This window comes from Oncorhynchus nerka, linkage group LG27, assembly GCF_034236695.1.
Source record: "Oncorhynchus nerka isolate Pitt River linkage group LG27, Oner_Uvic_2.0, whole genome shotgun sequence".
Taxonomy (NCBI): domain Eukaryota; kingdom Metazoa; phylum Chordata; class Actinopteri; order Salmoniformes; family Salmonidae; genus Oncorhynchus; species Oncorhynchus nerka.
The window spans coordinates 57,217,180-57,229,868 of record NC_088422.1 but is presented as its reverse complement, the minus strand read 5'-3'; the positions used below and the strand labels follow the sequence as shown (position 1 = coordinate 57,229,868).

The 12,689-nt window shown below is 41.2% G+C and overlaps 1 protein-coding gene across 3 annotated transcripts in view; it reads right to left on the bottom strand.

Moving 5' to 3' along the window:
• Positions 1-12,689, bottom strand: part of brsk2b (BR serine/threonine kinase 2b) — a 181,431-nt gene that overhangs the window by 44,594 nt on the left and 124,148 nt on the right. For all 3 annotated transcript variants that reach the window (XM_029638689.2, XM_065011798.1, XM_029638694.2), the window contains exons 4-6: positions 11,656-11,796; positions 11,084-11,200; positions 5,468-5,501 (exon numbers count right to left, since the gene is read on the bottom strand). In XM_029638689.2, the coding sequence (XP_029494549.1) occupies positions 5,468-5,501; positions 11,084-11,200; positions 11,656-11,796 (292 nt within the window). The remainder of the gene's footprint in view (positions 1-5,467; positions 5,502-11,083; positions 11,201-11,655; positions 11,797-12,689) is intronic.

Here is a 12,689-nt window from a genome sequence, read left to right as displayed (position 1 = left end):
CCCCATTTTTTTAAAAATATCTAAACAAGGCCAGTTTTATTGATTCTTTAATGAGAACAACAGTTTTCAGCTGTGTTAACATAATTGCAAAAGGGTTTTCTAATGATCAATTAGCCTTTTAAAATGATAAACTTGGATTAGCTAACACAACGTGCCATTGGAACACAGGAGTATTAGTTGCAGATAATGGGCCTCTGTACGCCTATGTAGATATTCCATAACAAAATCTGCCATTTCCAGCTACAACAATCATTTACAACATTAACAATGTCTGCACTATATTTCTGATCAATTTGATGTTATTTTAATGGACAACAAAGTGCTTTTCTTTCAAAAACAAGGACATTTCTAAGTGACCACAAACTTTTGAAGGGTAGTGTAAAGTGGGGCAAAAAAGTATTTAGTCAGCCACCAATTGTGCAAGTTCTCCCACTTAAAAAGATGAGAGGCCTGTAATTTTCATCATAGGTAGACTTCAACTATGACAGACAAAATTAGAAAAATAAATCCAGAAAATCACATTGGAGGATTTTTTTATGAATTTATTTGCAAATTATGGTGGAAAATAAGTATTTGGTCACCTACAAACAAGCAAGATTTCTGGCTCTCACAGACCTGTAACTTCTTCTTTAAGTGGCTCCTCTGTCCTCCACTCGTTACCTGTATTAATGGCACCTGTTTGAACTTGTTATCAGTATAAAAGACACCTATCCACAACTTCAAACAGTCACACTCCAAACTCCACTACTGCCAAGACCAAAGAGCTGTCAAAGGACACCAGAAACAAAATTGTAGACCTACACCAGGCTGGGAAGACTGAATCTGCAATAGGTAAGCAGCTTGGTTTGAAGAAATCAACTGTGGGAGCAATTATTAGGAAATGGAAGACATACAAGACCACTGATAATCTCCCTCGATCTGGGGCTCTACGCAAGATCTCACCCCGTGGGGTCAAAATGATCACAAAAACGGTGAGCAAAAACCCCAGAACCACACGGGGGGACCTAGTGAATGACCTGCAGAGAGTTGGGACCAAAGTAACAAAGCCTACCATCAGTAGCACACTATGCCGCCAGGGACTCAAATTCATGCAGTGCCAGACGTGTCCCCCTGCTTAAGCCAGTACATGTCCAGGCCAGTCTGAAGTTTGCTAGAGAGCATTTGGATGATCCAGAAGAAGATTGGGAGAATGTCATATGGTCAAATGTAACCAAAATATAACTTTTTTGGTAAAAACTCAACTCGTCGTATTTGGAGGACAAAGAATGTTGAGTTGCATCCAAAGAACACCATACCTACTGTGAAGCATGGGGGTGGAAACATCATGCTTTGGGGCTGTTTTTCTGCAAAGGGACCAGGACGACTGATCCGTGTAAAGGAAAGAATGAATGGGGTCATGTATCGTGAGATTTTGAGTGAAAACCTCCTTCCATCAGCAAGGGCATTGAAGATGAACCGTGGCTGGGTCTTTCAGCATGACAATGATCCCAAACACACCGCCCGGGCAATGAAGGAGTGGCTTCATAAGAAGCATTTCAAGGCCCTGGAGTGGCCTAGCCAGTCTCCAGATCTCAACCCCATAGAAAATCTTTGGAGGGAGTTGAAAGTCTGTGTTGCCCAGCAACAGCCCCAAAACATCACTGCTCTAGAGGAGACCTGCATGTAGGAATGGACCAAAATACCAGCAACAGTGTGTGAAAACCTTGTGAAGACTTACAGAAAACGTTTGACCTCTGTCATTGCCAACAAAGGGTATATAACAAAGTATTGAGATAAACTTTTGTTATTGACCAAATACTTATTTTCCACCATCATTTGCAAATAAATTCATTAAAAATCCTACAATGTGATTTTCTGGATTTTTTTCCCTCATTTTGTCTGTCATAGTTGAAGTGTACCTATGATGAAAATTACAGGCCTCTCTCATCTTTTTAAGTGGGAGAACTTGCACAATTGGTGGCTGACTAAATACTTTTTTGCCCCACTGTATATATAAACATGCATACATACAGTATACACATACATACAAATGCACATACATATATACAGTTGAAGTCAAATGTTTACATACACATACAAAAACATTTAAACCCAGTTTTTCACAATTCCTTATATTTAATCCTACAAAAATGTGCCTGTTTTAGGTCAGTTAGGATCACCACTTTATTTTAAGAATGTGAAATGTCAGAATAATATTTCAGCTTTTCTTTCTTTCATCACATTCCCAGTGGGTCAAAACTTTACATACACTCAATTAGTATTTGGTAGCATCTCCTTTAAATTGTTTAACTTGGATCAAATGTTTCGGGTAGCCTTCCACAATATTCCCACAAGTTGGGTGAATTTTGGCCCATTCCTCCTGACAGAGCTGGTGTAACTGAGTCAGGTTTGTAGGCCTCTTTGCTCGCACACACTTTTTCAGTTCTGCCCACAAATTTTCTATAGGATTGAGGTCGGGGCTTTGTGATGGCCACTCCAATACCTTTACTTTGTTGTCCATAAGCCATTTTGCCACAACTTTGGAAGTATGCTTGGGGTCATTGTCCATTTGGAAGACCCATTTGCCACCAAGCTTTAACTTCCTGACTGATGTCTTGAGATGTTGCTTCAATATATCCACATAATTTCCCTACCTCATGATGCCATCTATTTTGTGAGCGGTCTTTCAGGTTCTGTCGATATTGGACTCGTTTTACTGTGGCTATAGATAATTTGGTACCTGTTTTCGTCCAGCATCTTCACAAGGCCCTTTGCTGTTGTTCTGAGATTGATTTGCATGTTTTGCACCAAAGTACGTTTATCTCTAGGAGACAGAACGATTCTCCTTCCTGAAAGGTATGATGGCTGCATGGTCCCATGGTGTTTATACTTGCGTACTATTATTTGCACAGATGAACGTGGTACATTCAGGCGTTTGGAAATTGCTCCCAAGGATGAACCAGACTTCTGGAGGTCTACAATTTTTTTCTTGAGGTCTTGGCTGATTTCTTTTGATTTTCCCATGATGTCAAGCAAAGAGGCACTGAGGTTGTAGGTAGGCCTTGAAATACATCCACAGGTACACCTCCAATTGACTCAAATGAGAAGCTTCTAAAGCCATGGCATCATTTTCTGGAATTTTCCAAGCTGTTTAAAGGCACAGTCAACTTAGTGTATGTAAACTTCTGACCCACTGGAATTGTGATACAGTGAATTGTGAAATAATCTGTCTGTAAACAATTGTTGGAAAAATTTGCCCCAAAAAATTGCCGACTTGCCAAACTATGTTTGTTAACAATACATTTGCAGAGTGGTTGAAAAACGAGTTTTAATGACTCCGACCTAAGTGTATGTAAACTTCGACTTCAACTGTACACATTTTACGGACACAATCTATTTTACAATAGTTAAATTTAGTTTGCTTTTAGTCCTGGCCTTCCTCTATTTCTGATGTCCATCCAGTTTGATTTCTATTTGCCATATATTTGTAAATGTGCGATTTCACAAAAGTTCTGAACCTACATTGTTTCTTCCTGTAAAAGTTGCGTCATACTGCAGCACATCTTGCGGGCTGCCTATAAATTCTATGGCACGTTATTTAATTGTCAGTCATAGTTACCATTAATGCTAGTTAGTACTAGTTTGACCACCAGAGGTAATCTTTGAGAAGCATTTGATAGCCTTCAATATATATATTTTTGTAAGGATATAGTATATGGGATTGATGTTAAGAAATGTAGCTTCATTAATTTGATTATTATGCTATTTCTATTCCAAGAAAAACGAAAAACAAAACCCGTAGTGTTTTGGTCGGGAGCAGGTTACAGTACTAAGAGCATAACATTTACACACCCTAAATGTAGTCTTCAACTGTGAGAGACAGAATCAAAAATCCAGAAAATCACATTGAATGATTTTTAAGTAATTAATTTGCAGTTATTGCATGCCTTTCCTTCCAGTTCTCTGCTGCCAATGACTTGAACAAACTGCAAAAATCACTGAAGCTGGAGACTCATATCTCCCTCACTAACTTTAAGCATCAGCTGTCAGAGCAGCTCACAGATCATTGCGCCTGTACATAGCCCATCTGTAAATAGCCCATCCAACTACCTCATCCCCATATTGTAATTTGTTTCCCCTTTGCACCCCAGTATGTCTACTTTCACATTCATCCTCTGCACATCTATCACTCCAGTGTTAATTGCTAAATTGTAATTACTTCATCCCTATGTCCTATTTATTGCCTTACCTCCCTAATCTTACCTCATTTGCACACACTGTATATAGATTTTTCTATTGTGTTATTGACTGTAGGTTTGTTAATTCCATGTGTAACTCTGTGTTGTTGTTTTTGCTTTGCTTTATCTTGGCCAGGTTGCAGTTGTAAATGAGAACTTGTTCTCAACTGGCCTACCTGGTAGGTGAAATAAAAAATACATTACAAAAATTGTAAACAGGTTGCATGTTTGGAATATTTGTATTCCTTACAAACGTCCTTCTTTTCACTCTGTCAATTAGGTCAGTATTGTGGAGTAACTTCAACGTTGCTGATCCATCATTAGTTTTCTCCTATCACAGCCATTGTGAAAACCCCTCATTGTGAAACCCCTGAGCGGTTTCATTCCTCTCCGGCAACTGAGTAAGGAAGGACACCTGTATCTTTGTAGTGACTGGGAGTATTGATACACCATCCAAAGTCTAGTTAATAACTTCACCATGCTCAAAGGCATATACAATGTCTGCTTTTTTTTTAACACACATATACAAATAGGGGCCCTTCTTTAGAGGCATTGGAAAACCTCCCTGGTCTATAACCTCTATTATTTTGCATGGAACTTATTATGAGACTTATTGAGTACTTATTGACTCAAGATACTTCAGCTTTTCATTCTTTATTCATTTGTAAAAATCTAAAAAAATCTAAAAATCTAATTTCACTTTGACATTATGAGGTATTGTGTGAAGGCTAGTAACACAACATCTACATTTTATCCATTTTAAATTCAGGCTGTAACACAACAAAATGTGGAAAAAAGTCAAGGGGCGTGAATACTTTCTGAAAGCACTGTAACTAACCAACTCCATGACAGCTGGCACACAGCACAGTTTTTGTTTCAAGTTTAATTAGTTGTCTGTACGGGATACACCTGGTATACACCGTCCAACGAAATGCTTACTTGCAGGATCCTACCTGATAATGCAAGCACATATCCACCTGGCATACACCTGATTCACAGCTGCACTGTGATGACATAACACGCGGCTGTGTGGCATTGCCACTGCCTGAGGGGCGAAGAGCTGAGAGACGGTTCATTCTATACAGAGCTGAGAGTAGAGCACTCTAAAGTGAATGGTTGGAGGGCACATGGGCTTGTGCTGCAATGCCATTATGGGAGGGAGAGAGAGAGAGAGAAAAGAGAGAGAAAGAGAGAGGTACAAGGTGAGAGAAATAGAGAGCGAGAGAGAGATGGAGAGGGAGTGCACTTACCCTTATGACCTCTGGGCAGGCATAGTGAGGAGATCTGTAAAGTGAGATATGCACAACAGCTTTATACAAGTCAATGCACACACACACACCTAATAAAACACAGTTACCAGAACCTGTGTGCACACACATAAACTCACAAACAATTACCCATACACACACACTATTCTGAACGTAAGTAGAGTTAGCTTGAGGAATGCATTACTATCTTGTCTCATCGCTACAACTCCCGTACGGGCTCGGGAGAGGCGAAGGTCGAAAGCCATGCGTCCTCCGAAACACAACCCAACCAAGCCGCACTGCTTCTTAACACAGCGCGCATCCAACACGGAAGCCAACCGCACCAATGTGTCGGAGGAAACACTGTGCACCTGGCGGCCTGGTTAGCGTGCACTGCGCCCGGCCCACCACAGGAGTCGCAAGTGCGCGATGAGACAAGGATATCCCTACCGGCCAAACCCTCCCTAACCCAGACGACTCTAGGCCAATTGTGCATCGCCCCATGGACCCACAGTGCTGAGCACAAATAGTGTAGAGGATGAACCAACACTCTACTGAGTGTACTGAATTCTATACAGGACTTACAGGACACCTTGTCATAATGTAATTGTCATGCGACTAAAAAACTGTGGTTTGAACATACTTCACTTAGTACTGTAAAGTACTTAAGTAAAAATATTTCAAAGTACTACTTAAGTAGTTTTTTGGGGTATCTGTACTTTACCTTACTATTTATATTTTTGACAACTTTTACATTTACTCCACTACATTCCTAAAGATAATAATGTACATTTTCCCTGGCACCCAAAGATAATTGTTACATTTCGAATGCTTAACAGGACAGGAAAATGATCCAATTCACACACATCAAGAGAGCATCTCTGGTCATCCCTACTGCCTCTTATCTGGTAGACTCACTAAACACAAATGCTTCGTTTGTAAATTATGTCTGAGTGTGCCTCTGGCTATCCGTAAAATAATAAAACAAGAAAACTGTGCTGTCTGGTTTGCTTAATATAATGAGTGTGAAATTATTTATACTTTCACTTTTACTTTTGATACTTAAGAATATTTTTGCAATTACATTTACTTTTGATACTTAAGCATTTTTTTTAATACAAATACTTTTAGACTTTTACTGAAGTAGTATTTTACTGGGTGACTTTCACGTTTTACCTGACTCCTTTTCTATTAAGGTATCTTTACTTTGACTTAAGTATGACAACTGGATACTTTTTACACCACTGACTTTACTATATGTTTGCATTTCATGCTTAGTTAGTAGGAAGGTTATTCATCCTTTCGAAGAGGTACGACAGCGGTGTGATTGTTATCAACACATGCCTGTGTGTTCAACACTGCATTTACATGACGACCTAGACTACGAAGTCCCGCTCCCTCCCTGTCCTCCACGTCCTCTCGCTAATCTTACCATCTAACATCACGTACTCATGAATTTCCATTACGCGTGCAAACAGTGTGTGTCGTAAGTATCTGGTCCGTTGGTGTTGTGTGTTATTCATTAATAAAGATACAGTTACTTTGACACACTGACAGAGTGTTGCTGTGCATCTGCCTTGTCCTCAACGCAACACACATGTAAGGACACACACAAGTACATTCTGTAAACACAAGCTTCCTGATTGCCGGAGTCAAATTGAATTACGGTAACCAGTCAATTGGCCCTAGTCAAACAGAGCAGTGTCAGAGCATGCAAAACTTTTTTTTAATCACATTGTCTAGAACCACTTGTCCTTAGTTGTATCTAAACGATATTTCATGTTGAACGTTTTTTACATTAGGTACGTCAAATGAAAGATTCCTCAATGTGTCCTTCAGGCAAAGTACAGTCATGTAACCTGATAAAGATTTGATTTCATCATATGTTTATGAATGTCGGTCAGAGGGCAAGGGAGAGAAGAATCTATCACTCTGTGAGAGTGATATTATACCTCTATGAAGCAAGGATAAAAGTTTAGATTTTTCCATTGTCATCATGCCACCTTTAATATTTAACAAATGATATACTGTACCGGTAACTGCCAAAATAACGGAAACACGTGAGTAAACGAGCGAAACAAAGCATAGAATAAATAATTAACAATAATTTGGTGGGTGCTGATATTTGTCCTATTTTTACACATGTACAAGTGTGTATTATACATGTACAAGTGTGTATTATACATGTACAAGTGTGTATTATACATGTACAAGTGTGTATTATACATGTACAAGTGTGAATTAGAAATGTGTTTTTTGCATATCCCAACTCCCCCTGAGACACCCTCAGAGGGCAGTCTCGAAGACCCAACAGACACTAGGCAACACAGTGACTAGAGTCTGGTTTCAACGATGGACTGTTTTGGCATAGAAGAACTACATCACTGCCTACCTCGATTTTATTCAAGCGGATAAAGTGGTAGCATATGGCAGTGATGTAGTTCCTCTATGCCAAAATAGTCCATCATTTAAACCAGACTCTAGTCACTGTGTTGCCTAGGTTTTTTTTTTTTTTACTTTTCAGAGATTGGGGTCATGGCCAGGGTCAGTTATTATCAGCAGCGACCCTGGAGCAATTAAGGCTAAGTGCCTCGCTAGCGACATTTTGGTTACTGGACCAACGCTCTAACCGTTAGGCTACCTGCCGCCAACAAACGAGTGTTAGGAGCTGAGATTGAACCCACGGTCTATGGAGCAGGAGCTCGCTGCTTAGACCACCATGCCATCCATCCATTGAAAGCAGGTGCTTTATTGAAAGTAGGGCGCGAGTGGTCACTGAATGGTTTGATGAGCCTGAAAACGATGTAAATCATATGCCATGGCCGTCTCAATCACCAGGTCTTTAAGGTCAGGGCCCTCCGCAAGGCTCACAAAATCATTTTAGACCCAAACCACCCCCTGTACCCGGACTTTGAACTACACCACTCTGGGTGCAGGTATAGGGCACCCATCAGCAGGAAAAACAGAACTAGACAATCATTTGTGCCAGGTATAATATCCCTCCTAATTAACTCGGGCTAATGTTCCTATCGACTCAGTAAGGCCAGCAGGCTAGTCTTTAAAAAGAAAAAATGTTTTATTGGTATGTAACTGTTATGAAAGTTGCATTATCAATTTTGTTTTGTATTTAAACGCCACTTTAAACGTGTACATGACACTGCAACAAAATTTCCCCATGGGGACAATAGAGTCAGTAAGTAAGTAAGTAAGATCTCAACCCAGTTGAAAGCTTATGGGAGATTCTGGAGCGGCACCTGAGACTGCGTTTTCCACCACCATCTACAAAATATCAAAAGATGGAAATTCTCGTGGAAGAATGGTGTCGCATCCCTCCAATAGAGTTCCTAGACACTTGTAGCATCTGTGCCAAGTGGTGGCCCAACGCCCTATTAAGACAAATATTGTTGGGGTTTCCTGTATTATGGCATTTACCTGTATATGTACAGTGATTCGAGAGTAAAGTTCCAATGCTACCATTGAATGTAGACCCATGTGACCCCGCAAAAGAAAACCGCATGTGTCACTATGACAACAGGGCACAGGAAATTATAAAGGCATAATTATACAGCCACAAGGGTCCTTAAGGTCAGGGATGTGACATGGCCGTCGCCTGAATTCAGTGTCTTTGAAAAGGACACCTTGGAACACAGTCACACAGTGTCCAACGTGCTTGTCAGACGCATGACTTTGCCCGAGAAAACAAAGCAAATGTTGTTTTTTTGTACTGTTTTTTTTGGGCTGTTGATTGGTGTTGAGTCATGGCCTCGTTATGTTTGTGCATATGAAATGGGGACAAAGAGCTAAGCCCTCAGCAGAGTTCACCTGGGTTAGCACGTTAGCCTGTCACGCCAACTTCCTACTCTTATCTCCTCTGTCACATTGTGCTGGGCCACACTGTCTGTCTTCCAGATGATAATGGACAGAGACTTAGCATTGCTACATGGCTAATCTGTAAAGATGCAGGGTAGGCTATACTGGCCCTGGTTATCTGGGCTGAAGATCTTACTGACCACGCGCACACACACGTGGACACAAACACATATACAGGTGCAAACACACACAAGCATGCTCTTATATACACACAGACATGGCTTGAGGACTGTGTAGGGATTGGACACACGCACGCACACAATAGTGGTGCGCGGATCAGCTATTCTTTCACCCGCACCCGCCCGCAATTGCTAATAACCCATCCAGAACCGCCCGACTATGTGTGATAAAGTGACAATCTGAAACCTGCACCTCGACCCTAACCCACTAATATAGAAAATGCACTGCAGGCTACAGTCCGAGAAGGCAAAAATATTTTGGGGGCAGAATTTTTTGGGCCTGATTTAGATATGCTTCTACTTATATTTTCGGACATTTTGGTAGGCCATTTGTGAGTCAACTAGTCTGTAATTAGATACGTGCGGCTTCTCTTCTGTCACTAAAATACTAAGAATAATGAATAATGGTCATAAATCGATAGAATGAACGGTTAAATCTAGTTGACGTCGGTAATGTTATCTTGTCAGCTCTGCTTCTTTCGCGGAGCAAAGACGTTTAGGGGCCGAGGAGAAAATACAACAAACAATATTAAAAAGGAACGATTTTCTGTGCAAAATGTCCAAATGACATCAGCTTGACCAGTTGTAAAATGGAAAGCTGTGAATGACCCAACACGTTTCTGATATTTTTTTTTAGTTTGGCATAGATGCATATTTTATGTGGAAATTCTTAATTCTGCAGGAGTTAATATTAAGGCTATGTGAGACGTTATAGACCTACAGTCATTGTCCAGATTTCAGTTTCCATTCAACCCATCTGAACAGTAGGCTACAGTTCCCTTGGCGTGTCATAGGCATATTTGAAGACCCCGTCTTGTGACTGTCGAATTTGTGCAGAGCCTCACAATCATCACACACTGACATCATCCTCTTTCACCACTTCACCATATCTTTCCCAAACATGACTTTTCTGTCCACTCCCTTCTCATTTTCTTTTCCCACAGCTTTTCTCTTATTGAACAACATTCTGACATTGTTCATTGTGCCTCCATGGACAACTTTTTCTGCTGTTCCCAAAAGCATTTGGTGAATGGAGTGTAGGCTATTTGGCGAATGGAGTGTAGGCTATTTGGCGAATGGAGTGTAGGCTATTTGGCGAATGGAGTGTAGGCCACTTGGCGAATGGAGTGTAGGCTATTTGGTGAATGGAGTGTAGGCTATTTGGTGAATGGAGTGTAGGCTATTTGGTGAATGGAGTGTAGGCTATTTGGCGAATGGAGTGTAGGCTACTTGGTGCTCGTACAGTTCAGTTAGGCACTAAAGCTTAGGCTTACGCACTAATGCCAGATCGTCTAAAATATTGAAAGAAAAACCTCATTGAAGCCTATAGATATGAATTGCACAATAATTACACATTTAAGGTATTATTGTCTCTTTATTCAACCCGCCCTTCATTCACACAATATTTAATGACCCTAAAACCGCCTGCCCTGTGCATATACTGTAACCGAAGTGACTGTGGGTTATGGGTCAACCCGCGCACACACACACACACACACACACACACGCGCGCACACACACACACACAGACAGACAGACAGACAGACAGACAGACAGACAGTTGACTCACCCGCAGCTGGTCTCCAACAGACTATCCCCGACCTGCAGAGACGCCATGCCAAAGTCTGCTATCCTGATGTTGTTCTTCTCATCTAACAACAGGTTCTCTGGCTTCAGATCTCTGTGACTGTGGAGAGGAGGAGGGAAAGAGAGAGAAAAACATAATTTACCCAAGTACCATGCAGAGGTGATAACAAGAAAACCTGACAATCCTACATGACTGGAATTATGCATTTCCCAGGAATATTGTCCAGGAAATGTCCCGAAAAATGTACACACTGTACTATCATTTCCTTTGATCAGAGACTAATGTTTTCCGCTTTCCAAGAGCCCAGTGTCGGGAGCAGGCCTCTCTCATGTCGTCTCTCTCTCTCTCTCTGATAGGGTCAGTGTTCCTCTCACAGATAAAAGGGAAATGGCAGACCAGACACGATCTCAGAAAGCAGGACTGAGCTTCTACTTCTGATTGCTCTTTAGGGCCTAGGCAGGGATACTTTCAAAGCACTTTGAGACAACGGCTGATGTAAAAACTTGTTATCAGTACATTTGATTTATTGACTGATCGATGGATTGATGATTCACCATATGGAGTGACTGTGGCAGAAGTCCAGAGCTGAGATGATCTGCCTGAAGAACTTCCTGGCTTCCTTGGGTGTTAACCGTCCCTTCTTGACCAGGTAGTCAAACAGCTCTCCCCCTGACACGTGCTCTAGCACCAGATACCTGTGGAGGGAGGGAACCACACACGTTAGATACACAGTCTAGAGCTGTATATGTCATATTATATACATGATATCATATCTCGATAGCTATGTGCGCCTGGTTCGGTATTATAGAGATAGTCTACAAGATCCAGGACTGCTTGTAGTGAGAGGCCAGGACCAGCTCTCCTCAAGCTGACCACACATTTACATTACATTGATATTTTTGGTCATTTAATGAGGCACCCAATCCTTAATTAATGTTGATCCAGAAACCACTGCTTTTAGTGCACCCTCACGTGTTAACGTGTAATTCAAACATTTGGAGTAATGGTCTTCTATCCATAGACGTTCCTCGACTCTATAGTTGTTCCTACAGCAGTTGCTACTGTGAGAGTATAGGTGGTAATTCTTGTGATATTATCTGCGGTAGCTACTGTGCTGTATGTGCGAGAAAGCACTGAAAGCACACTGCGGTATCCCTACTGTAGCAGGGATACCCCATATTCCCACAACCCCCTCCCTCCCACCCACACCACTTCCTGATTTATTAGCAGATTAGGGGATCTGCTCAAGCGTTCACCTGTCAACACTAGTTCAATTAGGAACACATTCACACATGAATTGGGAGTGGGAGAATGTATCCGAGGCAAACACTTTGCGTCCTTGTCGGCGATTCGTCTGTGTCATCGGAATATTAGGAAAACAAATTCCCACACCGGTTGTCGGTGGCGCATTTAACAATTATTGAATAGTGCATTAAGCAGAGCCATTGGAGCAGGGACACAGGAGAGATTAATACATAAGATAACATATGGATCTACATTAAACCTACAGGCTTTCCAAATAGGCAGGTTCAACTGAGGGAGAACCATATGAAACATTACATGCCCGTGTGGAAATGGCCCCGGAAAA